This window comes from Aptenodytes patagonicus, chromosome Z (genome assembly GCF_965638725.1).
Source record: "Aptenodytes patagonicus chromosome Z, bAptPat1.pri.cur, whole genome shotgun sequence".
NCBI classification, from domain to species: domain Eukaryota; kingdom Metazoa; phylum Chordata; class Aves; order Sphenisciformes; family Spheniscidae; genus Aptenodytes; species Aptenodytes patagonicus.
The window spans coordinates 71908533-71933402 of NC_134982.1; the positions used below are offsets into that span (position 1 = coordinate 71908533).

The 24870-nt window shown below is 42.3% G+C and overlaps 1 protein-coding gene across 1 annotated transcript in view; it reads left to right on the top strand.

Moving 5' to 3' along the window:
• Window positions 1–24870, top strand: part of NAIP (NLR family apoptosis inhibitory protein) — a 36298-nt gene that overhangs the window by 10614 nt on the left and 814 nt on the right. Inside the window, 15 exon segments of the mRNA XM_076362349.1 lie at window positions 267–306; window positions 8583–9165; window positions 11334–11432; window positions 11904–11987; window positions 13702–13752; window positions 14241–14360; window positions 14894–14993; window positions 15281–15356; window positions 16608–16665; window positions 18526–20085; window positions 20088–20642; window positions 21993–22160; window positions 23095–23256; window positions 23370–23456; window positions 24184–24348. Coding sequence (XP_076218464.1) covers window positions 267–306; window positions 8583–9165; window positions 11334–11432; window positions 11904–11987; window positions 13702–13752; window positions 14241–14360; window positions 14894–14993; window positions 15281–15356; window positions 16608–16665; window positions 18526–20085; window positions 20088–20642; window positions 21993–22160; window positions 23095–23256; window positions 23370–23456; window positions 24184–24348 — 3908 coding nt within the window.

Sequence of the window (24870 nt, forward strand, 5' to 3'; positions counted from 1 at the left end):
GTGGACCCTGTAATTTTTTTGTCGTGGAAGTAAGAATAGCTGGCAGCAGCTTCTTTGCTGCTGGGAGACACTGTTGAATGTTGGGGCATTTCAGGGCACCTCTGGCAATAAGAAATATTTGTAGTTCCCATTAACTGTTATCCTGTGTGTTCAGTTGAACAGCTGAAATAATTGCCATAAATCGTTACTATGTATGAGATGTTTCTTAAAAACCGTTTTACAGAATGTTGGCTTTTTTCAGTTAAAATACACAATTTTGCTTTTAGGTATTGTCAGGGCTGCCAGGGAGAAATGAAAGACCAAAATGTAAGTATGTTGAACTGCATTGGAATTTGCATTGAGGGTTGTCAGAAGTAGAGATGATCCTTTAGTATAGTCTTCCAAAGACCAGAAAAATATTTGTAGAAGTTTATCTCATGGTTAGCTAGAGTTCTTTGTTACAGAGTCATGCCTTTTAGGCTGCAAAGTCTATAGAAGTGTGGGAAGGGATTTCCTAGAGTTGCACAAATAAGCTTCCACTCTTAGCCATTTGGAAGCATCTACAGTGACTTGAGCTCAGCCCTTTAGAAACTTTAATTCAGTTGGGTTTCTGTGATGTTAGCAATATAGTCTATTTACACTGTCTTGATGACACAACTGATGCCCTACTGTAGTGCTATGATGGTGATGATTTTTTTTCTAATTTGACTTGTTTTTCTCTCTTTTCCACACAGGTTTACATATGTAAAGTGTGTCAGAATGCATTTTGTGTGGAATGCGATTTGTTTGTTCATGATTCTCTGCACTGCTGTCCTGGCTGTATTCACGAGCACCCTGCTCCCATATCTGTATGATGCCATCTCTTTTAGAAATTGTCGTATCTATGTCATTCTTGCAAAAATCTATTTTGTTTATTCAACCATAGCTTTCACTGAGGCACCTCAAAACAAGAAGGACCTAGATGATTACAGAAGGATGAGCACTGGCTTGGGGGCAAACTTTTAATTTTTACCTAATGTATTAATGATTCTGTTACTGTTAATATATTCTTGAATTATCTGTATCTGATTTATTATCTTTGTTCTTGTCTGAAAAGCTCTGGCTTTGTCTGAATGTTATTGTGAGTAACATGTATATTTGTAAATGTGAAAGTGATAAAACTGGTTTGTATGATAATGTGGTGATGCATCTTCGTTTCATTGTTTGTTCAGAAAAGAAGCCCTGAAAATACATTTTATATATCAATTGTTATAAGGTCTTGTTTTTCGTGTATGGTGGAGTTCTACAGATCACAATATTTTTTGTAAGAATTTAATGAAGATGTTTTTGAGCAGTTAGTTGGGGGACATTTCAAATATTAATTTCAAGTATTGTGGCTATTAACCTTGGCCTTCAGTAAGGCAACTCAGATACAGCTGTTATAAACGTGCTGAAAACACATTTTGGGTTTTAGTGGTACAGCCCAAAACTAACTGAATTCTATTACTGTTGTGTCTGTAGTTGTGTGGTTTAAGTTTCACTTTCTTGTAGGAGTGTAAGGTTACTGAAAGGCAATGAATTTGCAAAGGTGTAAGACCTGAGTTTATTGTTTGATGGTCACAGCACTGAAGACGGTAATGCTGTTGTGATTCTGAGGCTAGAATGAATTGCCAGAACTGCAAGTCATCTTCTCTCCTTGGCTAAACCCCCAGAGCAACAGACAATAAGGTGGGGGGAGAAGGGGAAGCATGTGTCCTTAGCTGGACATTGAAGAATGGAAATTGAGACAAATGCATGACACTCGCTGCCATTTTAGAGTGGCTGTTCAGAGTGTGGTTGCAATTCGAACTTGTGAGAATGTAACATGCTACACCTCAGTAAGAGGAGATTGTGATGGTGCAGTGTCTAAAGCAGTATGTCGCATCTGGTTTTCTGAAGTCGTGATGTTTGTAATACATCAGCAACTGAGTTACTCTGGATGTATCTGACTTAATTTTTAAAATTGTGAGCTTTGTTGTCAGATTAGGAACAGCAATCGTCTAACCTAACCACTGAATCTTAAAAGTGCAAACAAACAAAACCCTTAAGTTAGTTCCCTGTTTTTCACGCTCACCACATACAAACAATACATGCTACTTTTCAGTTTTCACAGGCAGTTTTCATTTAAAGCCCTTTCAATATGCAAATTCTCAATTGTTAACATAGCTCCTTCTGTGCTTTTTCTACTATTTATGCCTGCAGGCTGGCTAGAATGCAGTAATTCTACTGTGTTGGCAGAAAAATGACTGCTTTGGCATCTGTGCTTCATTTTGTGCTGAGTCAAACAACCCCTATAAACCCTTTGTGCTATCAGGTGGTTGCAGTGTCTGTTGCTGTAAGGGTGTCCTAAAAACTAACAGAAAAAGGACATATTCATGGGTTTTGGTGTGGTCTGGTAGGCAATTCCAAGCCAAAGGAATGTCCTAAGCATCTGGCTCTTAGATACTCTGATATTGGTGATGGCGTCTTGGTACGATGTTTTCTGATAATATTTTCATCTTCACAATCAGCATTTCCTAATGGAAGAAAAGGTTTTGTCAACACACTTTAAATCTGTTCTAGCTTCTTCTCTTGCTAGATACCAAAATAACATACTTAGAAGTAGAAGCTATGTAGAAGTTGTGGCCATGTACTTCATTATCTGCTTGTGGTCTGAGTAGTAATCTGGTTTGTACTTTTCCACCCTTCTCATTGGGTAGGAAGAGCAGTTCAAACTAGGTCCTGAAAAATCGCTATGACAGCAACATTTGTCTGATGCGTAAAGAATTTCAGCTGTGGCCTTTGTATTTAAAGCAGCACGGAAGAAATGCTTCTTTCATCTGTACTCTTTGACTGGGATTCACTGGATCTCAAGTCTCCTTTGCTTGTGGGAAGCTACAACCTGCTTAATTCTTGTTCTTGTATTTTCTTATTTACTGGACCTGCCACAAGATTTGTCAATCAGTGAGGTTATTAGCAGGCCTGTGAGAAATTCCTATACTTCCTGAAGATGTTGTGTAATACGGTTTTGACATAAAGTGTTGAGGGACGAGACAAAAAGACACAAACATCCTGTGGTGGGGTTGAGGACACAACTGTGGCAAGAAGTTTGAGGTTGAAAGGCACAGTGAGACTAGAGAGCGCACTGCCATGTGGAGTGAAGGGGATTTTGGAAAGGTGAGCGCCCTTGCTTTACTGTCCACTTTATACCTTCCTTGCAGGAATAAAAGTTATCATCTGTATCAACAGTCATAACTAATTTCCAAGACTGGAAGTGCTGAAAATATATTAATTAAAATACGGGTGTATTGGGTTTGCGTGGCAAGGTTTTTGTAGCGGGGGTGGCTACAGAGGCGGCTTCTGTGAGAAGCTGCTAGAAGCTTCCCCTATGTCCAACAGACGCAATGCCAGCCAGCTCCAAGACGGACCCACTGCTGGCCAAGGCCAAGCCCATCAGTGACAGTGGTAGCGCCTCTGGGATAACATATTTAAGAAGGGGAAAAAAACCCAAAACAGCACAATTGCAGCCAGAGAGAGGAGTGAGAATATGCGAGAGAAACAACTCTGCAGACACCAGTGAAGAAGGAGGGGGAGAAGGTGTTCCAGGAGCAGAGATTCCCCTGCAGCCCATGGTGAAGACCATGGTGAGGCAGGCTGCCCCCCTGCAGCCCATGGAGGTCCACCGTGGAGCAGATATCCACCTGCAGCCCATGGAGGACCCCATGCCGGAGCAGGTGGATGCACCTGAAGAAGGCTGTGACCCTGTGGGAAGCCCACGCTGGAGCAGGCTCCTGTCAGGACTTGTGGACCCGTGGAGAGAGGAGCCCACGCTGGAGCAGGTTTGCTGGCAGGACTTGTGACTCTATGGGGGACCCATGCTAGAGCAGTCTGTTCCTGAAGAACTACACCCCGTGGGAGGGACCCCACGCTGGAGCAGGGGAAGAGTGTGAGGAGTCCTCCCCCTGAGGAGGAAGGAGCAGCAGAGACAATGTGTGATGAACTGACCGCAACCCCCATTCCCCGTCCCCCTGCGCTGCTCGGGGGGAGAAGGTAGAGAAAATCAGGAGTGAAGTTGAGCCCGGGAAGAAGGAAGGGGTTAGGGGAATGTGTTTTTAAAATTTGGGTTTATTTCTCATTATCCTACTCTGATTTTATTGGTAATAAATTAAACTAATTTCCCCAAGTTGAGTCTGTTTTGCCTGTGACGGTAATTGGTTAGTGATCTCCCTGTCCTTATCTCGTCCCACAAGCCTTTTGTTATATTTTCTCTCCCCTGCCCAGCTGAGGAGGGGAGTGATAGTGCGGCTTGGTGGGCACTTGGCGTCCAACCAGGGTCAACTCACCACAATGAGTAAGAGAAATGTCTGGTTTTAGTTTTGTATAACAACCACAACTCCCAAAGAACTTACATGGCATCCTGGTCTGTCTCATGCATATGAGGAACAGTTTTAATTCCAGATTGTGATGTACCTTATGGGTGAAAAAATGCCATAAAGTACTGACTCTGAAGCATGACTGGATTGTGCAGGCTCCTGGCTGAAGGAGCTGGAAGCCATTATGCAGCGGGAGAGATATGACTTAGTCGCCATCACAGAAACATGGTGGGGTGACTCTCATGACTGGAGTGCTGCAATGGATGGCTATAGACTCTTCAGAAGGGACAGGCGAGGAAGGAGAGGTGGTGGGCTGGCCCTGTGTGTTAAGGAGTGTTTCGATTGTATAGAGCTCAACGATTGTGATGATGATACGGTTGAGTGTTTATGGGTAAGGATGAGGGGGACGGCCAACGAGGCAGATATCCTGCTGGGAGTCTGTTACAGACCACCCAACCAGGATGAAGAGGCAGGTGAAGCATTCTACAAGCGGCTGGCAGAAGTCTCACAATCGCTAGCCCTTGTTCTCGTGGGGGACTTCAACTTCCCGGACGTCTGCTGGAAATACAACACGGCAGAGAGGAAGCAGTCTAGGAGGTTCCTGGAGTGTGTGGAAGACAACTTCCTGACGCAGCTGGTGAGTGAGCCTACCAGGGGAGGTGCCTCGCTCGACCTGCTGTTTACTAACAGAGAAGGACTGGTGGGAGATGTGGTGGTCAGAGGCCGTCTTGGGCTTAGCGACCATGAAATGGTAGAATTCTCCATTCTTGGTGAAGTAAGGAGGGGGGGCAGCAAAACCGCAACCATGGAGTTCTGGAGGGCGGACTTTGGCCTGTTCAGGACGCTGGTTGAGAGAGTCCCTTGGGAGATGGTCCTGAAGGGCAAAGGGGTCCAGGAAGGCTGGACGATCTTCAAGAAGGAAGTCTTAAAGGCGCAGGAGCAGGCTGTCCCCATACGCCGTAAGAAGAATGGGCGGGGAAGACGACCGGCCTGGCTGAACAGGGAGCTCTTGCTGGGACTCAGGAAAAAAAGGAGAGTTTACCACTTGTGGAAGAAGGGGCAGGTGACTCAAGAAGAGTACAGGGATCTCCTTAGGTCGTCCAGAGAGGAAATGAGAAAGGCAAAAGCCCAGCTAGAATGCAATCTGGCTGCTGTCGTTAAAGACAACAAAAAAAGTTTTTACAAATATATTAATGCCAAGAAGAGAGCCAAGGAGAATCTCCATCCTTTATTGGATGCGGGGGGGAACTTTGTCACCGAGGATGAGGAAAAGGCTGAGGTACTCAATGCCGCCTTTGCCTCAGTCTTTAACAGGCAGACCAGTTATCCTCAGGGTACTCGGCCTCCCGAGCTGGAAGACAGGGACAGCGAGCAGGATGAACCCCCCGTAATCCAAGAGGAAGCAGTCAACGACCTGCTACGCCACCTGGACGCTCACAAGTCTATGGGGCCGGATGGGATCCACCCGAGAGTGCTGAGGGAGCTGGCGGAGGAGCTCGCCAAGCCACTCTCCGTCATTTATCAGCAGTCCTGGTTAATGAGGGAGGTCCCGGACGACTGGAGGCTTGCCAATGTGATGCCCATCTACAAGAAGGGCCAGAAGGAGGATCCGGCGAACTACAGGCCTGTCAGCCTGACCTCGGTGCCAGGGAAGATTATGGAGCCGTTCATCTTGAGGGCGCTCACAAGGCATGAGCGGGACAACCACGGGATCAGGCCCAGCCAGCACAGATTCATGAGAGGCAGGTCCTGCTTGACCAACCTGATCTCCTTCTATGACCAGGTGACCCGCCTAGTGGATGAGGGAAAGGCTGTGGATGTGGTCTACCTGGGCTTCAGTAAGGCCTTTGACACCATCTCCCACAGCATTCTCCTGGAGAAGCTGGCGGCTCACGGTTTAGACAGGTGGACTCGCGCTGGGTCAAAAACTGGCTGGACGGCCGGGCCCAGAGAGTTGTGGTGAATGGAGTTCAATCCAGTTGGCGGCCGGTCACGAGCGGTGTTCCCCAGGGCTCAGTACTGGGGCCGGTCTTGTTCAATATCTTTATCGATGATCTGGATGAGGGGATCGAGTGCACCCTCAGTCAGTTTGCAAACGACACCAAGTTGGGCAGGAGTGTTGATCTGCTCGAGGGTAGGAAGGCTCTGTAGAGGGACCTGGACAGGCTGGATCGATGGGTCGAGGCCAACTGTATGAGGTTCAGCAAGGCCAAGTGCCGGGTCCTGCACTTCAGCCACAACAACCCCATGCAGCGCTACAGGCTTGGGGAAGAGTGGCTGGAAAGCTGCCTGTCGGAAAAGGACCTGGGGGTGCTGGTTGACAGCCGGCTGAACATGAGCCGGCAGTGTGCCCAGGCGGCCAAGAAGGCCAATGGCATCCTGGCCTGTATCAGCACTAGTGTGGCCAGCAGGAGTAGGGAAGTGATCATGCCCCTGGACTCGGCACTGGTGAGGCCGCACCTCGAATACTGTGTTCAGTTTTGGGCCCCTCACTCCAAGAAGGACGTCGAGGTGCTGGAGCGTGTCCAGAGAAGGGCAACGAGGCTGGTGAGGGGTCTGGAGAACAAGTCTTATGAGGAGCGGCTGGGGGAACTGGGGTTGTTTAGCCTGGAGAAAAGGAGGCTGAGGGGAGACCTCATCGCTCTCTACAACTCCCTGAAAGGAGCTTGTAGCGAGGTGGGTGTCGGTCTCTTCTCCCAAGTAACAAGCGATAGGATGAGAGGAAATGGCCTCAAGTTGCACCAGGGGAGGTTTAGATTGGATGTGAGGAAAAATTTCTTTCCTGAAAGAGTGGTTAAACATTGGAACAGGCTGCCCAGGGAAGTGGTGGAGTCCCCATCCCTGGAGGTATTTAAAAGACGAGTAGATGAGGCACTTAGGGACATGGTTTAGTGGGCATGGTGGTGTTGGGTTGACGGTTGGACTCGATCTTAGAGGTCTTTTCCAACCTCAATGATTCTATGATTCTATGAATGAGAGTAGATGAATGTTATTTTAAAAGTCATCAAATTTGAATGAGAATCACGTTTCCATATTTAGGAAAAATAAACGTGGTGCCCATAGTGCAATTCATGAAAGTAATTTTTCAAAATATAATAGACCTGGAAGACTTTTACGACTTTTGCAGCACTTTTCGCCTTGGGATTTGAAAGCACTTAAATTGTTTAGTACACATTTTCCTATGAGAGGAGAATGTGATTTTTGTAACCAGTGAAAAAGAGTAAAAACAACAGGTTGGAGATTCTGGATTTAGAATCACTTTCTTAAGGATTAATTTGTTTGGAAAATGTTGTAAATCTCTTAAGATCCCTCAATTATTTGAGAAAACAAAGCAAAGCTCTTTGGAGGCAGGGAGGGAGCATAATTTAACTATATGAACCGTAGACATGTTTGCTGTGTTCTGAACCATCACATAGCAAAATATTTTCTACGGTTGTCATACCACAGTACTAATAACAAAAAGTTACTACTTCTACAAGATAAGCTATATTTGAGAAGACTAGTGTAAATATCAAACATTTAATAAAACCACTTTACTAGAGAGAAGTGTTGACAGTGTAAGTTTGGCAATAAATTTCATTGCCAAATTAATTTCTTTTTGAGATTATGAAATCCCAGTTCCTTTTCATGCAACTCCTGCTAGTCATTATTTATACTGAAAACAGTTGAAATTTTAAAATACTGCAATAGAACAATTGCTTGCTTTGATTTTTTTTTCTATTTCTCACTTCTACTTCCTATCTTCCATTTGGCATTGTATGTTTTGTCACCTCAGTTTTTTTCCTAATTTAAGGAGAAATTCAAAGTTTGCTAGCAACATTCAGTCATGGCTTTGAGATGGAAGAATTGAGGTGACAGAGGTGTGTTAGTTTACCCAGGCTATTCTAGGATTTCAAGCTACAGGATGAAGCTCTTAGATCTGCCACTGATCTGTGTCATCTTGCTCAAATCTCACCTGTTTATGTCTCTTCTTTCTCTCTGTTTTGGTTGTAAATGCTTCAGGATACTTGCTGTTGTCATTGTGGTCTATCAGAGTTAGCAGAAGTCTCTGGCTAGTCAGATTTATAATACACTTCTTTGTAGCAACTCTCCAGTTACCTCATCTCTTCTTAGTAAGGTGAAATCAAGTGTTTATAAACTGTAGAAACCATGTTATTAAGGTAACAGAGGTGATGACAATGTTATCTAAAAGATGCGGGTAATATAATTTGGTAGTCGTCTTTGTTTTTTCAGAAAATGTCTGCCAAAGAGGACCCTACAGTGGAGACGAGTGACAATGAAATACGTGAGCTGAATCCTTCTGCATTGCAAGCTTGTTTCCCGTATGCAGCCTTTGATTTTCACAAGCTTGCCAAAGTCATGGAGGCAGAATTCCAAGAAGTCCGTGAACAGCTGCAGAACAGTTACAACCCTACCATGAGAAATGAACACCACAGATTAAAGTCCTTCTTGTCCTATACATCTCATTCATCATGGTCTTTCACAGAAATGGCAGCTGCTGGGTTTTATCACATGCTTGTTAAATCCAGCGTGCAGTGTTTTTGCTGTGGATTAGTTTTATTTACCACGAAGGTTAGATGTACCCCATACAAACAGCCCAAGAAATTTTGTCCCACTTGTGAATTTGTCCTGGGCAAAGAGGTGGGTGATATTTCAAAGTACGACATATGTGTTCAGAAGTTGGAGAAGAACCCAGCAGAGCACGCCTACAGGTACAGCGCGAAGGATGCGAGGCTGCAGTCCTTTGATGGGTGGCCATTATATGCCAAAGGAACGAAGCCCAATTTGCTTGCCAGAGCTGGGTTTTTCTTTACAGGTAATTGGAAGCGATCCTTGGAGAGGTTTCTCTTTTGATTTATAAAATGGTGCTTACATTACATTACAGTAGACATATAAAATGTCTACTTACAATACTTGAATGGGTATAATGTTTTTTTTCACGCCACTCATCATTTTGTAATATACTGTATCCCCCATAAATACTTTCTTTCCCAGGCTGAAGATCATAGGCGACTCAACTGTTCCTCATGCGGAAGGTGTTCCACATTTTTGATCGTCCTTGCTGCTGTTCCCTGCACCTTTTCCTTTTCTAATACAGTATTTTTTGAGTTGAGGGGACCTCAATCACATGCACTGTTTAAGATGTGGATTAACTGTGGGTTTGTACAGTGGCATAATGATAGTTTTTTCTGCTTATTTGTCTGTAACAGATGCCAGGCTTACAGATCTGATGTCTCTTCCTCTCCCCCAGAGGTGCAGACTGCTTTTTTAAGATTGGCATTATATTGTCCCCACTCAGCCATAATCTATTGCATAATTGCTTTGATTTTGGATCCACCTTCTGCTGTATGCCCCCCCTGGTTTAGACAATGGGAATCTCCCTGAATTCTTCTGCAGTGAACGTTAATGCAAACATTGCAGAGAATGTCACTTCAAGTCCTCTGCAATTGCATTGTCCCCTTGGAATGGTTCTTCTACAGCCTGATTAGCAGTTGGCTCTACCAGCTCTCTTCACTGGCTTTTTGTTCCTGCTATCTGGAAGAAGGTTTAGATTCCTTTAGCTTGTTGCTCTTGGACTTTTTTTTTTCCTCCAGCCTGCCTGATTTTATTTTCACACTTCATCGGCGAGAGCTTTTGAGCCCTCTGTTTTCTTTGCTCAAAAGCTTCAGCTTTTTGAATGATACCTTCTTAATTCTTGTAATATCTGATTTATTTTCCTATCAGCATACTTATTTCCTGTAACTTTTCATAAGTCTTTTCTAATAAATAGCACATAGTGGTGTTGCACTTCCAGTAAAATATCGTTCAGGAAACTCTCAAATGCCTGTAAAAGTTGTTGGGGGGTTTTGGGTTTGGTGGGTTTTTTGGGTTGGTTGGTTGGTTGTATTTAGTCAGCCATTTCAGCTTCCTTACCTTTACATAGTTCCTGGTTTCGAAGTTTAACATAGTCTTAGTAGGTTCCCTGTTTCTGTGTGGGATGTTGCATCTAGGTAAATTACAGTCATGGTTACACAGCAACACTTCCACCATGGGACTTTGAGCTCTTCCCAGTGCATTTCTCAATACCAAGTCACATCATCTTGTAGACTTGGTAACCAGCTGCCCCATGAGATTATGCCTGAAAGACTCTAAAAAAAAAAAGTCATCTCTACTTTGCATCTCAAGGTGGTATGCGTGCACTCCACTTGGGGGATAATTGGAGTCACTGGGTACAATTCTATTTCTTGCCCACAGTGCCTCTCTCATTTCTTTGAGCATTACATACTCACTTTTGCCATCCTGGTTGGTTGGCTGGTCATATGGACCAAGAACTGTGTTATTCCAATAGAGGCCTGAAATTCCAGTCTGTAGAAAATCTTTGCTCTTTGTTGGTTAGTTTGATTTTGTTCTAAGATATCATTAAGATCTGATATTCCTTTTCCTTCTAGCACTGTTTACTCAATTTTCCCTAAATATTTTATCTACTGGCGTTACAGCATTTGACTGACTTGTCTTTCTTCCACCACGTTTATGCTGACTATCAATATGTTAACTTAGAGACAGAAATTCTAGTTCTCTCATCTTATTCCATTGGTTTCTAGAATTATTCATTTACTTAGCTTTTACAAATAAACTGACTAGCTAGAATGCAAAATCAAAAAAATAGCCAACAAAAAAAGATATGTTTATTCTATCAAGCTTGTACAATTTCTCAGATATTTCTGAAGTTATATCTTGATGGAAAGATCTACCTTATATTTTGACTTTTGGATCTGCACCAAGTTTAGACCCAGACTGACCCAACTGAAATTAAATGGAAATCTAAGCAGTTTTGTAAACCTTTTTAGTTTCAGTTGCTATAATCTAAGAAAAAGGCTTCCCTGAGCTACAAATTTTGGACCAACGGTACAGGCTGGTATAGTCGTGACCAGGTGGCTAGAGTGTGAGGAAGTAAAACACACAAATGTGTGATTATCTCTGAGATCTGTAACTCCCTACATGCAGGCAAGAAAGATACAGTGCAGTGTTTTGCTTGTGGTGGATGTCTGGGAAATTGGGAAGACGGTGATGATCCTTGGAGAGAACATGCTAAATAGTTTCCTGAGTAAATTGACTGACTGTCGTAGAAATATTTCTATATATACAAAAAGGTTGATTTGTTTTGATATCTCTTTTTTCCCTCAGCAATGATGCTGGAAAGCAAACAAAAAAACCCCACATTCTTGTCTTCAAGGTTGTTATATTCAGATAATTGATTTCAGCAGATCTTTATTTCTGAGAACTGAACAGTATAAGTCTGTTGCCCTTAACCTTATAATTATTCTATATATATTGTTTTACATACTTTCTAGAGATCTCCCATGGGCTTTTCATTGAGCAAAAGCCAGCTGATTATTCTCTCAGATAGTCACTATGTTGCATGAACAATGCTGACAGCACCAAAAAGTTTGCCTTTGTTTCATTGTCTTTCTGTTGTGAAAAATCCTGAGTATGCACCTCTTGATAACTGAAACACTGCTTCCAGAATTTTAATTGGAATTAATGCTTAGGAATAATGTTTTGGGTTTTTTTATAAGTGTGAATTCCTTCAAAGTAAGAAATCAAGTGAGGAAATTAAAAAGTACATTGAAACCTACAGTGGATTTGTTGGAGTGGTGGTAATCTTATAATCTATTTCAATCTTCCTTTGTCATGGAATACTCCCCAAGGAGACGCTATCTGGGATTGAAGATAGGCAAATTAGGCCTTGATCTTGATTTCCACCCTCTTTCTCGTAAAAAAACCCCAACAACCTAAAAGCTGTATATAATTGCATATGCAATTAACACTATGCACTCTAGGTGGCATTTGTTTCATCTAAGTTTATCTTGATATGTGCATCCAAGCTGCTTGCCTGGGCAGTACCTAGGTAGTCCATTGATGAAAAGCCACATACCTCTAATTGGCATTTATCCTACTCGAAGGCAGATGGTTGAATTAACTCCTCATGGCACCTACACATATTTATTGATTATTAAGAAGACCGTAGGCAAGTATGCTAAACTAAGCACTTCTGCACGGCTGAAGTCAGGTTAGGTGAACTCTACCCTGCCAGCTCTTCTTGTGTGACTTCATCTTTTTTTGGGGGACTTACTTTCAACAGAAAAAAATATAATGTATGTAAGATCTTTCATGATTAAAACTCCTGTGCCTCAAAAACCTCAAAAAATCTGGAAGCTAAACCCACTAGCTGATGTAAGATGAGAGGACTGCAAGTATTGCTTGGAAAACACCACCTCAGATATCTTAAGAGCATCAGTGCTATCCTTCTTTCTTTAGAGCTACTACTGTCTGAGGAGAGCCATTTCTTCTCATTAATAGTAACCTGTCGTTAGTCAATTCTGTTTCAGAAAATTCTCTCTCTCAAACTGAAACCATTTAAAATGTTGATACTTAGTACTAGCCCTGTTTATATGTTATAGTTATTTCTTTCGTTTAGCTGAAGAGTGACATGAAAATAGAATGCATAATAGAAATAAATATTAATTTTTAATTTTCCACTTCATAGAATCATAGAATCATAGAATCATTGAGGTTGGAAAAGACCTCCAAGATCATCGAGTCCAACCGTCAACCCAACACCACCATGTCCACTAAACCATGTCCCTAAGTGCCTCATCTACTCGTCTTTTAAATACCTCCAGGGATGGGGACTCCACCACTTCCCTGGGCAGCCTGTTCCAATGTTTCACCACTCTTTCAGTAAAGAAATTTTTCCTTACATCCAATCTAAACCTCCCCTGGTGCAACTTGAGGCCATTTCCTCTCGTCCTGTCACTTGTTACTTGGGAGAAGAGACCAACACCCACCTCGCTACAACCTCCTTTCAGGTAGTTGTAGAGAGCGATGAGGTCTCCCCTCAGCCTCCTTTTCTCCAGGCTAAACAACCCCAGTTCCCTCAGCCGCTCCTCATAAGACTTGTTCTCCAGGCCCCTCACCAGCCTCATTGCCCTTCTCTGGACACGCTCCAGCACCTCAATGTCCTTCTTGTAGTGAGGGGCCCAAAACTGAACACAGTATTCGAGGTGCGGCCTCACCAGTGCTGAGTACAGGGGCACGATCACTTCCCTACTCCTGCTGGCCACACTATTGCTGATACAGGCCAGGATGCCATTGGCCTTCTTGGCCGCCTGGGCACACTGCCGGCTCATGTTCAGCCGGCTGTCGACCAACACCCCCAGGTCCTTTCCCGCCAGGCAGCTTTCCAGCCACTCTTCCCCAAGCCTGTAGCGCTGCATGGGGTTGTTGTGGCCGAAGTGCAGGACCCGGCACTTGGCCTTGCTGAACCTCATACAGTTGGCCTGGGCCCATCGATCCAGCCTGTCCACTTCAAGGGGGCATTTCACTGCTTCCTTTATCAAGGGGAATTTACCTACTGCAACAGGTAAAAAAATAGAATATACTGACTTAGCTTTTCATTAGAAACTAATGCCTTCATATTTTTATTGTACATCACCATTAACAATGAAAGCTGCTCCAGACTGTTGCTTTTTTTTTTTTAAGCAAGATTACATGTGTGAAAGATTATTGGTTCTGTATTTCTGAAATTTTTAGCACAAGTAAAAATTTGTTCTCTATAGAAGCTAAGTATAAAACGTGCTGCTTAAGTAGATATCTCTCTCTTGCATTTGCCTGTGTAAGAAATGTGAAAAATAAATGAAACCTGAAGGCTTTGAAAGAAAACCAGAGATTTTCATTTGTACTACAAATCAAAAATAAACATTTATAGTTATCTGAAAGATACAGTTCTGTAGTAGTGTTTTTGCTTTGCTGTAAGCCTGAGATATTTGCAATCTAGTTCTGTCCCTGCTTTGGAGAATTGGATAGCAGGCTAACGCTTTCCTAACTAATCAAATATCTTTGGTTGCAAAGGCGATCTTGTCTTGAACATCTTTGAGGATGAAGGAGTTCAACTGGACTCTTTTAAAACTTGGCCAGCAGAAGCCCATATGGAAGCCACTGCTCTTGCTAAAGCCAGGTTTTTCTATACAGGTTTGAACCAAGTTTGTTAGCTATATAAACACAGGACAAGTAAAAGATCCACTTACCAATGCAGGTGGGACAGAGCTTCAAGATAGTCCCGGTACCTAATTAAAATCTTGCTTTAGCTTTTGGTAAGGAGAGTAATGCAGCTGCAAAATCAGAATGGCTTTTGCAAAAGCCGGAGCAAGGGAATCGAAACAGAATGACCCTCTCTGAGGGGAAAGCCAGAGCAAAGAGTTGCAAGGAGGATAAATTTTTAGAAAGGAGAAAGCATTTATCTGGGCACTTGTATATTCATTTGTCTGGTGCTACTAAAAGGACAATAATGGCACATCTCTCAATTCTGCGGCATTTTATTTTCCTTGATTTAATTTTTATTATTCATGATTTAAAAAGCATGTGATTCCAGTAACAGGTAGAGGCCACTGAAGTAAACTCATGAAATGACTGCATTGTTGCAGTTTTTATGCTGCTGGCATGTTAGTAAGGAAGAAAAATTATGTACATGTCCATTTTTGAGGTGTGTAATTTCTTGCTTGCAGGAGAAGGCGATAGGGTACAGTGCTTCAACTGTGCAGGTTGCTTACAGGAATGGGAAGAAGATGAAGATCCTATGGAAGAACATGCAAAATGGTTCCCTGAGTGAGTGACAGAGTATCTTAAGACAATTTCCTGCCGTGCAATGAAAGTTGCCATATAGTTTTGCAGTTGTTTTTTTAATACTACTTTAAATGTATATAAATAACTATATGTTTCTTGAGTGTATAGGATGTTGTACCTTTTTTAAATTAATGTTTAAATGTAGAAATACAGTAGAAGTTTCCAAACAAAAGGAATGTTTGTGAAATAGTTCCATCCTTCTGCCGAATGTAAGCAACTGAAGCAATGCATTGCACTAACTGCTGTGTCTTTTGAAAACACCATTCTAGTTCCAACTGCTTGGAAGTACTTGGAAAGTCACTGAAAGAGCAACCAGAGATCTCATCAACATTACAGTCTGCACAGGTTTGCGCTTGTCTGCAGTATTTGCTGTTAGTGAAGCAGTTTTTGTGCTTTGCAATTTTAAATGATAGTTCCAGCCACAGGGAGCCTCTGCACGTGTGTGCGCAGAACGAGCAGCAAAGGCAGCTTATTGCAGTTCTTCCTGCCGGACAACCTTTTGAATGCACCGCATTTCAGAGGTTGCTGAACAGCTGGGGGGGTATGTGACCTGCGTCGGCGTGGTGCAGGCAGCGGCAGCTCCGCTCTGCCTCTGGAAAGGTGTTTCTGAGCCCCGTGGCTCAGGTACCTGCAGCGTTCAAACACGTACCCCCAAACAGCGGCTGCCTGCCTGCAGGCATTGACCCAAGTTGTGGAGAAAGCGTCTCTGCAGGGCAGCTACTGGCAATCAGCTTTTCAGTAATTAACAGCAATCATCCTTTGCTGGCAAATTGTAATGTGTGCAACAGTGCCTGTGCTCCTGGGCTGCTCCGTCGATAGCAAAGTACACCAGCCCGGGGTGCCGGGCACAGACAGGGGAACCACAGGGCTGCCAAGGAACCACTGCAGAGAGGCTCGTGGGAGAGGGAAAGCCAAGTCCCAATTTGTGGGACTGCAGCAAGCTAATGGAGAGGTTTTGTGCAGGACGTTATTGTGGGAGATCTCACAGCTCCTCTCTTGGGTTGGTTTGTTCAGGCACCTTGAAGATACACACAACTGAGAAGTACAAAGCGATTATTCATTCGCTAACTCATGCTAAAGATAGCTGGGATGTTATGAGCTCTGAGGCTGAGCATTAGCATGCTCACCACCCCGCTCAGGCAAACGAAGGGTCTCTGCTGGGCAGGCACATGGCAGAGTCCTCCAGCCATCAGCCGCCCTGTCTCACCCTGCTCCCTCTGCCTGTAGCGGTATCTTCCTTGCATCTCTGCAGACTGTCTCATGGCTTTCTCTCCGCAGTCTGTGTCAAGGTTATGCATCTGTGCCATATCAGAGCTGGGCCTCGTATCCTTGGTAGGCAGGCAGCAAAACCCTGGGATGGAAGAAGCTTACCGGGGAGAGAGAGACAGAGACATAAAGATAGAGGGGCATTATGGCTGAGGTCCTGCTTCTGGGAGGAGTAAAAGAATTTTGCTAGTGTTGAAAAATACAGAGCTAGTACTGCATCTGTTGTAAATTGCCCTTGTAGCAGCTGGTGCTTGCTGGTACCTAAGCAACCCAGTTTGAACTAAATAATAAATATTTACGGGGGTATAACTGGATTTATTTTTGTTCTAGCAAACTCCCTGTAAAGCAAATCTTGAAGAGAAAGCAACCCTACATTCTGTAGGAGCTGGTGAGTACTGTGCAGCCTCACTTGAATTTACATTTTAGTTTGAGAGGATTGTTAATGGTTTTCTGGATTTGACCTTACTTAGTCAGACAAAATTTTCATTGAAGTAAGGACTGAGTTAGGATTTATGGGTTGTCCATATATAGGGACAACAAATAATAGAGAATCTGGCAGCTACTGTTTGCTTTTTTAATTACGAATATAAACCAATCCCTTAGCAGGCGAAAGTCACTTCTGTGCAGATGAGGCATATAAGCAAACTAAATTATTTTGTGACAATATGGTATGATTTTTTTTCATTCATGTTTTGGAAAATTGCAAATGTGTATCAGCCACGTACTACATATTATATGTATATGCTTTTAGATACAAAAGAAACCAAGTTGGGATAACCTTCCACTACCTTTTGCTTCTGATGCCTCCTTTTTCCAAATACTATGGCCATTTCAAGGGAGTGGTTTTGTTGATACATGTGTTTGGATTTCTGAGGGAAGAGTTCACACACAATGAGTTTGCACTGATTTGCTGCAGAACAGTACTGATGTGCAAGCACAGAGTTGATAACTCGAAAGTAAATTTGCTATAGTGGTACTGTCCAGATGCTTTCTTTAGCAGCCTCCTGTTAATTCGAAAATGGCTATTACTGTCTCCCAGAAATGCCAAAATTATTTGGGATATAAGTATCAGATAGAGCAGTTTTGTAATTTTTGAAGGCACTAAAAGCACATTTTAGAGCTCTGAAAGCATAATAATAGTTTTAAACCTCATAGTACTGAAATGGTGGAGGGAACAATAAGAGTCATAGTTGCCAGTTTATTAATGAAGATGTTTGTTCATTCTTTGTATTCACCAACATGTACATCTCCATTTTACTGAAAGTGACTGGGGCTGTTTCTGGTAGGAAGTCCTAGTTCCCCAGGCTATGTCATAAATACACTCTATCTTGTCTCAAAGTCTTCAGAAAAGGAGCTCTCTGGTGTCATCTCTTAGCGAAGTGCAGGAAGAGCCAGTGAACATTTCTGGGGTTCATTGTACTTTTGTGGAATATGCAAAGAATAAAATGGTACTGCTTCATTTGATATAACAGATTACTGTGGGGTTTTTTGGCAATACATATACTGCATATCTGTATAATTACCTTGATGTAGAAGTACATTTACTTTATTTCAGCTATTCAGAAATACCAAAGTACAGCCCCCACACATTTATTTTGGGGCAGATTATCTATTTTGTGGATAAACTGTACTATGGGCACAGACAACATAGCTGGCTCTATCCAGAATCGATGCTCTGTACCAGAACTTAGAAACCCTGCCAGAGCAACAGCTTTAGAGAGCATGGTGCAGAGACTCAGTGGCTCTGTAGGAAGCTAATGTGGGTCTAGAAAGGATGTTTAGGTCAAGTTTAATACTATTTTGCCTGCATGGTGCCAACTGAATGTGTCTTCACCACTCTCTGAGCCTGCTTGCAAGCCTGGCAATTCAGTCGTTTATTGACACAGTGCTGCATCTAAGCCAGTTATTCTTTCCAGTCCATGGAGGGCTAGGGATCATTGCACTGAGATACAAGCATGTCTCTGCACAGAGCTAGGTCAGTCCAGCAAAGCTTTTTAGCTCAAGTTTATCACTTGATTACTTGCTACACACTAACTAAGACCACATTAAATTAGATGGGTGCAAAGCCAACTGAGTAGAACAAAGAGAAACCGTGGGAACTGGGATTACCTAGAAGTGATACCAATTTTTTCCATTATCTAGAAATTCTCAGGTTCTTATTACTCCAATTTAATGGACAGCTGACTGTATTTGACTTTTGTGTACAGAATCAACTAGGTTTTATTATGTAATGTCATCCTTTTTGCAGACATGACACTTGTTGAAAGTCAGTGTCTTCAAGAAGCAAAGAACTTGACCGAAAAACTTACAAAGGCTTACAACAGTAAGAGCTTCAGCAAATTGTTTTCCTTTGGGAACTCAAACCATTTGGCTATTGACTTTAAATTACTCTATGGGGACCTATCAGTTGTCTTAAAGGATATTAATGATCAGCCAATACAACAGCTCTTTCTTCATTAAATCATTGAGAACCTTAACTCCACCATTGTGCTGGAAGGTGAAGCAGGAAATGGAAAAACAGCATTGCTCAGGAAAATAGCTCTTCTTTGGGCCTCAGGCTGCTGCCCCATTCTGAGCAGGTTTAAGTTTGTATTTTATCTCTCCCTGACTTATGCAAGATCAGGTCAGAGCATGACTGATATTATATGCAATCAACCAGTAGGATTTGTGGGACCATTAACAGAAACAACTCTAAGAGATGTAATTCAGCCGCTGAAAAACCAGGTCTTATTTCTTTTGGATGACTATAGTGAGATGAATTCAGTGCCCCAAACTGTAGAACTTATACAAAGGAACCACCTCTACCAGCATTGTTTGGTTGTTGCTGTCCGTACTAACAGGATGAGAGAAATTCGCAAGTATGCAACCACCACTCTAAGCATTGCAGAGTTCCCTCTGTCCAGCACTCTGTACGTACTAAAGAAATTGTTATCCTACAATATTGACCTTGTGGAGCAGCTTCTCGTTCAGCTGGAGTTTGAAAAGTCTATGCAGACCGTTCTAAAGACACCACTTTTTATGGTGTCTCTGGCTGTGTATTGGATACAGAATCCGAAGGGTAACATAATCAGTGATAAGGCTATTTTTGAAGCCAACCTGTTCTACCACTTACTAAAATACGGTGAAGAAAGAGAACATGTACTGGCTATGTTTTCCTCACGTAGTGAACTTGCCTTAACCAGTCTTTTCAAGCCATCCTTTGATTTCACTGAGTATGATCTATCTGAAGCAGGAGTTGATGGAGATGAGGCTGTTAGGCTGGGTTTACTCAGCAAATTTACTGCCCAAAGGCTTAATCCAGTTTATAAATTCTTTCATCCCTTGTTCCAGGAGTTTCTTGCAGGGAGAAGACTGAGTGAGCTCCTGGTTTCTGATGAAAAAGAAAAACTTGAGCGAGGGCTGCAGTATTTGCAGCAAATCAACACATTTAGAGAAGTTGCTGGGTGCTATAATTTTTTATTGGTTTACACTTGCAGCTTTTCTTCCAAAGCAGTCCCCCAAATTATATCCTATTTATTTAAATTGATTGACTACAAGGAGTCATTGGAAAGCCAGTCAGAAAATGATGAACATCTGCAGCACCATTCAGATCTTCCAGTAAGAATGTTCTTCATTGACCAGTTAAGTTTTATTGATCCAAAACTGCTTCTTCCAGTTTTCATTCAGTATTTACTGGACTTCGCTATTTCTGTAGTTTATGAGAGCAATACTGTCTCTGTGTGTGCCCCAATCATTTCTCAGTTCCTAAGAGGCAAAGATATTTTGTTAAGTTCATTTTTATAATCACAAAAATCTAAGTTGCGTTTTTTCAGGATTACCCAGAATCGCTGTCTCTACCCAGTAGTATTCAGGTTGCAGTACAAGGAAGTGAACACAAATAAGAATTTAATGTATCTGAAATAGGTGCTTGCTATTCTTCACTGGAGATGTCAACAATTGATCGGGATTACGCTCCTGTGTTTACACTTTTTAATGACATGGCACAAAAAATGAAAGAAGAAGAAAAAAACATTAATAGCTTTCTTTCACTGATACAAAGACATCTACCAGACTCCATCGTGTGTCCTTTCCTACTTACAACAGGGAAGATGCCACTTTTAAAATGTATATTCAGCAACATCAGTTCCTTTCAGGAAGCTGACCTCAGAAATTTGATGACACTCTTTTCCGTTTCAGATTATACTGAACTTCAGCTGAAAAATAGTCCTGGATTCATAGAAGTTATCTGACCTGCTATTGAACAGTACGAGGAACATTTTAAAAAATGTAGCTTACATCATCTTAACTTGAGCATAACAGAGCAAGAATTACTTCTCTCGATGTCTCTTGTGGAATGTCTTGAGATAGATGAAAAAGAAATGCCAGGTACAGCACACTGAATTTTGGCAGAATGTAATTTTTCTCTCTAGTTCCCTTTTTTTCCCTCTCCCCTTGGTGCCTGACAAGTGAACAGCTCCATACCCATGAATAGTAAAGTTGTCTTCTACCGTATGCGTTTCAGGGGATAGGCAGCCATTCTGCATTAACAGATTTCCATCCTGGTCCCTAATTTCAGCTTATGACCTTGATACCGGTTTTTGATCTAAGAGGTGTATGTCACTACAGAGGCAGAACTGCACTTCAGCAGAGGATAGTGCAGTCTTGTCGCAGGTGGAGTGAGACTGAACTTCACTCATAAGAGAGAAGCAACAATACACTTTATTGATAGAAAACAGTGAGTTAACAAAGTTCAGTGGTAAATGTGACACTGGTTTAACAAGATTCAATGGCAAGGTACACTTGATTATTTACTGCATAGAGGACAGGCTCAGACAAAACTGTCAGGAAGACCCTCCCGTTGAGCCGTGAGGTTCAGAAAGGACCCCCTTGCTTTCTAGACTCCTTCTCAGAGAGGAGTCTGGGTGCGGCTGGATCCAGTCCTAGTCCCAGACTTGGTCAACAGTTTATGTCTAAAGGATTATATAAGCACAACCAATCCCTTATATCACTCAGCTAAGATTTCAAAGTTTAGCATGCTATTAGTCACTTACCGAGGATCTGTTGTGGCAAGGAATCTCTCAACCTCGAGGAGTAACTGTGAGAGGCGTCCCTACTCCAGGGGAGATCCCGCCGTGCAGCCCGCTGCCGTGCAGAGGAGCTCAAAGGGCTCTTGGGCTGTCCGCTATTTATAGAGTAAGAGGATTGACCCATAGTCATATTTGCATACCAGCAACACCTCCGGCTCTCTGCTCCGGACAGCCCTTGGCTACTGTGTGGCCATCCGTCCCTGAAGCCCAGCATAAGCTGGATGCAGCCATTGCCACCCCCACTGGTGGTTGTTGCTTAGGCGGGGCGGGGGGGAGCACACCACCACAAGTATGGAGGACAAGCTAGCGGGCACTGGCAGACATGCATTTTCTGCTTGGGGCAATCTGAGTGGGTCTGCACTGGGCTTTCAAAATAGAAGAATATTGGGCAGTACAGCTGCATTTATGGGATCCTGCCAGGCATATGCTCAGGCTGTAAGCAGCAGAAGCCTCAGTGAAGGATGGGTTGGCAGGGAAGGGCAGTGGTACAAGGAGGATAGGAAGCAGCAGTCAAGAGAAGGGAAGCCAAAGACGTTAGGATGTGAGATAGTGAAGTTCAGCTACAAAAACCTTGGCAAACTGTCAGAAGAACAGAGGGATTAAGCAGATCAACCCAGTTTCATTGTATGTTTGGCTGGCTTTGTCATAGAACTACTTCTTTCAAATTTGGACAAATTCCTCTGCCTGGAGGAACTGTGAGTGAGTCAATGTGAGAACTGCAATGTATTTGATACAATAGCTGATGGCTTCAAAAATCTCTGTAACATGAAGAAATTGTTGATGAGCAAAATGAAGCTTGAAAACAGCTCTAGGCTGGGTAAGGTGCACTTTAAAACTTTAGGTACCGTATTCCACTAGCACTTGCTGATACTGAGAAGCAGTTTTAATTTCTTGTTTTAATAGGCATGTAGCATCTCCAAGTTGTCTTCCCGTTGGTTCTGCCCTACAGCTTCTACCTTGGGCAACAAAAGAGGCACTGAACCTTTCAGTGCTGTAACTTTGTTGACCTCCATAATAAGTTTGTATGGAGGAATGAGCAGGACTGTGCTCTTTGTTTTCCTAGAGTGAGTATTTTCCCTTCTCACCACTCACAGTCCACCGGGAGGAAGAAGAGAGGGAGCACAACTGGCAACTGAGTCCAGATGATGTGCATAGCTGCTCTGACATGTCAATGAACGGGTCGTGACTTCTGTTTTAGCTGCCTTATTCCAGGAAGAAGCTTAGTCTTCAGTTCAGGGCCCCTAGATAACCCATTTTTTGTATGCTATAACAATTACCTAGCTTTACTTCAATATAAACATAGAGTACAAATCAACAACATTCAGTGAACTGTGCCCTCAATATCTGGCCATTGGATAGGGTTTTACAATGTACCTAAAACTAATAACTTTAGGGGGAAGGTGTTTAAAGAGTTTCAGTCCCACTAAATGTTGAAAAACTAGAATATTTTTCACGTGTGAAAGAAACCAGAAATGAATCTATAGCACAACTTGTTTGCATTTTAAGGCCAGAATGATCCATCATGATTCTAGTTCTAAAATAAAACACAGGCCATCTGATTTAACATGTAAACAGAGGAATCAAGCTGCTGCTCCCGTTCATCTTTTTCTCTCTCTCATTTGCTTTTGTTGTGATAGAATATGCTTCCTTCCACAGTAAAGTTCACAGGTGGAGCTAGCAAAACCTTCTTGATTTTTGACCTTTGTTCACTATACAGTGAATCTCCAGTGTTGCAACACTTTGTTTTGTAGTTGAATTTATTAAGAGCTTCCAAGACCTCTCTGTTTTTCACCTGGACTGCTCCAGCTACTTCAATGCTGAATCCCTTCTGGCAGCAATTTCTTCACGCAAGAAATTAAAAGAAATCAAGTTAACCAGGTCATTTTTGACAGATCGAGATTTGCTTTCTTTAGGTAGGAATTTTTTTAATACAGAAAATTCACCTTTTAAAACTTAATAGTTGAGAGAAACTGCTAATTTTATGTTCCAAGAATGAAAATGCATACTTTTTTTTCTTTCCTCCTAGCTGCTGCTCTGCCCAATTTTGTCTCTCTCAAAGTGTTGGATCTTACAAGCCAATATTTTGATGACAAGGAAGCTTGTGAAATCTTTGGTTTGTACATATCTTTCCTTTCGGCTGATGTGATTTGTTGCATTTGACAGAACTATTGTTTCAGGTTCTTTTGGAGATCTTAAGAAATAACTTGAACAGCTTAAATGCCATTTGAGATACTGGAGCATGTCTAGAACTAGAATGTTAAACCAGGTCTCACAAAGCAGTTTGTGATGAAGGGCATGTGTTCATGTCCTTCTGAGATGGATGAGCCGAGGGAGATGGATGGCCGTTATAAACTATGGAATCAGAGGTGTTCAGCACCTCTGAAAGCCAAGATTGTCCTCCTGCAAAAGCCATATCTATAGGGAACAAGGAAAGGTTGAAAAGGCTTGCATTTTGGGAGGGGAGGATTACCCTAATTTCTTTTTCTTTCCTGTGTGTCCCTTGAGTTTGGCAACATGGAAGATTCCTTTTATTTCTTTTTTTATTATTTATATTCCTTTTATCTCTAGAGGACTCATGAGACCTCTTAGACCGTTTCTGGAGAAGTAGTTCTGCCTTTTCTGTTGACGACCTTTTCAAGCTATTAAGTTACAGAGGGAAGCGACCTTCGCAACAATGGCAGGGGCGAACCTGAGGAAAGCAAGCTGATAGTAACCTATTGCCTAGAATCTAAATGTTTTTTTTACTTGGCTCTGCTGCTGTCACTCATTGGTGTTACAAGATTTAGGAAACATATACTTGTTTAATCTTAACAGGAAAGGTTATCTTCTTCTCTCTGAAGCATACAACTTAGGTGGTGGTCTTAACCTGGAGGAGCTCATCCTTCCTGCAGGGAAGGGAATAAAGTCTGCAGCCAAACTGATTGTTCAGCAGTGTCTACACCTGCTGCACCTCAGATGCTTCTCATTTATCCTATGTCTGGATGATGACAGCCTGTTAGAAATAGGTGAGTTTGAAGGAGAGAACTTCAAACATGAAGTAACATTTCTGGGTAGAGAAGATACTGCTTCTGTTTGTATACATTACAACAATTGCAAATTACTTGTCATTTTTAATGGGTATCATTTATTCCTGTTTGTTCTATACTCAGCCCAAAATATTTGTTGCTCATCAAAGTGTATTCAGACTGCTTATACACTAAACTTTGCTGAAACCTTTTTTGAAATGCCTTAGTTCCCCTTGTCTTCTACAAAGTAATGTGAATTACAAGAAAAATAATCAATGAAAAAAAACTGACTTAAAATAGAGCTTCATAACTTTGTTGCTAGTTATATTAGCTTGTATGCCCTAGCTGTTAAAACTGTGTATTACCAAAATATTTCTTGAATTTAATACTTTACTTTAGTATAGTCTTAAAACTACCATCTCATACATAGGCTGAGGGAAATTTCTTTGTAAGCAAATGCTAAGTCTGTCATACCATCTTTCTTTATTTTTGACATACATTTTAGTATAAATAGTGACTTGA